The sequence below is a fragment of the Myotis davidii genome, unplaced genomic scaffold (genome assembly GCF_000327345.1).
Source record: "Myotis davidii unplaced genomic scaffold, ASM32734v1 scaffold290, whole genome shotgun sequence".
In the NCBI taxonomy this organism is placed as follows: Eukaryota; Metazoa; Chordata; class Mammalia; order Chiroptera; family Vespertilionidae; genus Myotis; species Myotis davidii.
In genome coordinates this window covers 6,477,949-6,479,894 of record NW_006285049.1, presented here as the reverse complement: position 1 = coordinate 6,479,894, position 1,946 = coordinate 6,477,949, and the positions used below count along the sequence as shown (strand labels likewise).

Genomic DNA, 1,946 nt, shown 5'->3' with positions numbered 1-1,946 from the left:
CCTGGGGGCGGGCAGCCGCTAAAGCCTTTCCTGTCTACATTACGGAAATGTCACCTTTCTGAAAGGACTGGATGTCATTTGTCTGACTATAATTAGCCAGGTAACATTTTTGCATCCAAAGACAATTATTGCAAATATGAGATACAGGAGGGAATCTGGGTTCCAGGCTTGATCTTGCCTTTAAAAACCTCTGTGCAGTTAGGCATTTAGCCTCTGGTAATTCAAGTTCTTCATTTAGAAAATGCAATAATATCCACTCTCTACAGCTCAAGGTCATTTTAAGGATACAATATGGATAACTGATAGGAATGTGCTTTGAAAACATTACAGTGAAATTATTTTATATTCTGGGTTAAAAACTATTCAGCTATTTTTGAGCTATCTGTTGCCACAGGGCAATGCAGGGAAATACAAAAAATGTTATGAGCTTATAAAGTGGCAGACTGATTTTAATAACTTGAATTTTATACAGTACAATCCAAAGAGTACAGTATCTTTCAGACACAGATACAGACTCCATTATGGAAGTCAGTCAGTTTCTTCCTCTTTAAAATAAGTGTAATGAACCTGGCCAGTGTGGGTCAGTGGTTGAGTGTTGACCTATGAATCAGATCACCATTCAATTCCCGGTCAGAGCCCATGCCTGGGTTGCAGGTTCAATCCCCAGTGGGGACGTGCAAGAGATAGCTAATCAATGATTCTCTCTCATCACTGATGTTTCTATTTCTCTCTCCCTCTCCCTTCCTCTCTGAAATCAATAAAATATATATATTAAAGAAAAAGAGTATATATCTATTAAGAATATGTATCAATATACATATGTGTGTGTGTGTGTGTGTACATATATGCACACACATTTGCATGTTTGTTTTGCTATACGGTGTTTGGCATTGGATGAGACTCCTTCCTTCCCTTGGTCTCCAGTTTTAATTACCGTAGCCCCTCCTGGCGCTGACCGGTAAATTTTCACAACAGACTTTTTAGTGGCTCTTTTTCCGAACACCGCATAATCCCTAGATTACGTACCTGTGATGTTAGACAAAGCCAAAGAATCCATAGAATCCCGGACGCTCTGCTCCGGTTTCAAGTCTGACAAGCACTCCAGGGAATCTTCATACCATTGTGCTTGATCGTGATTGTATCCCGAGGCCCCGTGGTCCAGATCCAGCTCCTGGAGCCTCCTGCTGCTTGCCGGGCCTGGGTGGCTGCCGTACGCAGAATCTCCCAGGCCATCTTGGGACTGTGCCCAATACATATCAGATTGGTATTTTTTACTCGCGAGGCTCTGGTTATTTTGCTTTAACTCGGCCTTATTTTTAACCATGTTATCAGATATCCAATGCTCGCTGGCTCGAATATCGATCTCGTTGGGCTGCTGCTGAAAGAGGCTTTTATCACCAAACTTGAGGAGGAGCTGCGTCATATAATCTTCATGCTCGGCCCATTCTTCGGGGTCTTCTGGGGTTTCGTGCTCGACCCTGCCTTTCCAAAAGTCTTCATTGACAAAACCTGCTCCCTGCCTGGACAGACTCAGGTCATCCAGCTTCCGGGAAAGGGTGTCGTCGGCGTTGCCGGAGAGGCCAGGGAACTTGTAGTTGAGAGCAGGGGACAAGAGGAGAGACTGTCTGCACTGGTCCGCTGACCGGCTGCTTTTGCCCATCCGGACACTTCTTCTGGAGTCTCTCGACCGGGCGGACTGAAACGCAGAGTCGGAGGAATCGGAGGCGTGGACGTCTTCGCCGAGGCTGCACGTTTTTGAGCAATAGATCTGACCTTGTTTGGGGAGGAAGGGACACCCCAGCAGAGAGGCTTTGCACTGGGCACAGGAGAAGCAGGCTTCTGTCGCGTGCCAGTGCTGCCCGTCGTAGGTCATCTGGGCGTGGTCCACACCTGTTTTGAAAAAGGATAGAACAACAGGCGATAGTTCAACCTTGAGACAAAGGGAG

The 1,946-nt window shown here is 46.0% G+C and overlaps 1 protein-coding gene across 3 annotated transcripts in view; it reads right to left on the bottom strand.

The window, feature by feature from the left end:
* PRICKLE1 (prickle planar cell polarity protein 1) overlaps positions 1-1,946 on the bottom strand; it is a 22,697-nt gene that overhangs the window by 4,155 nt on the left and 16,596 nt on the right. For all 3 annotated transcript variants that reach the window (XM_006755535.2, XM_006755536.2, XM_006755537.2), the window contains exon 7: positions 1,027-1,890. In XM_006755535.2, coding sequence (XP_006755598.1) covers positions 1,027-1,890 — 864 coding nt within the window. The remainder of the gene's footprint in view (positions 1-1,026; positions 1,891-1,946) is intronic.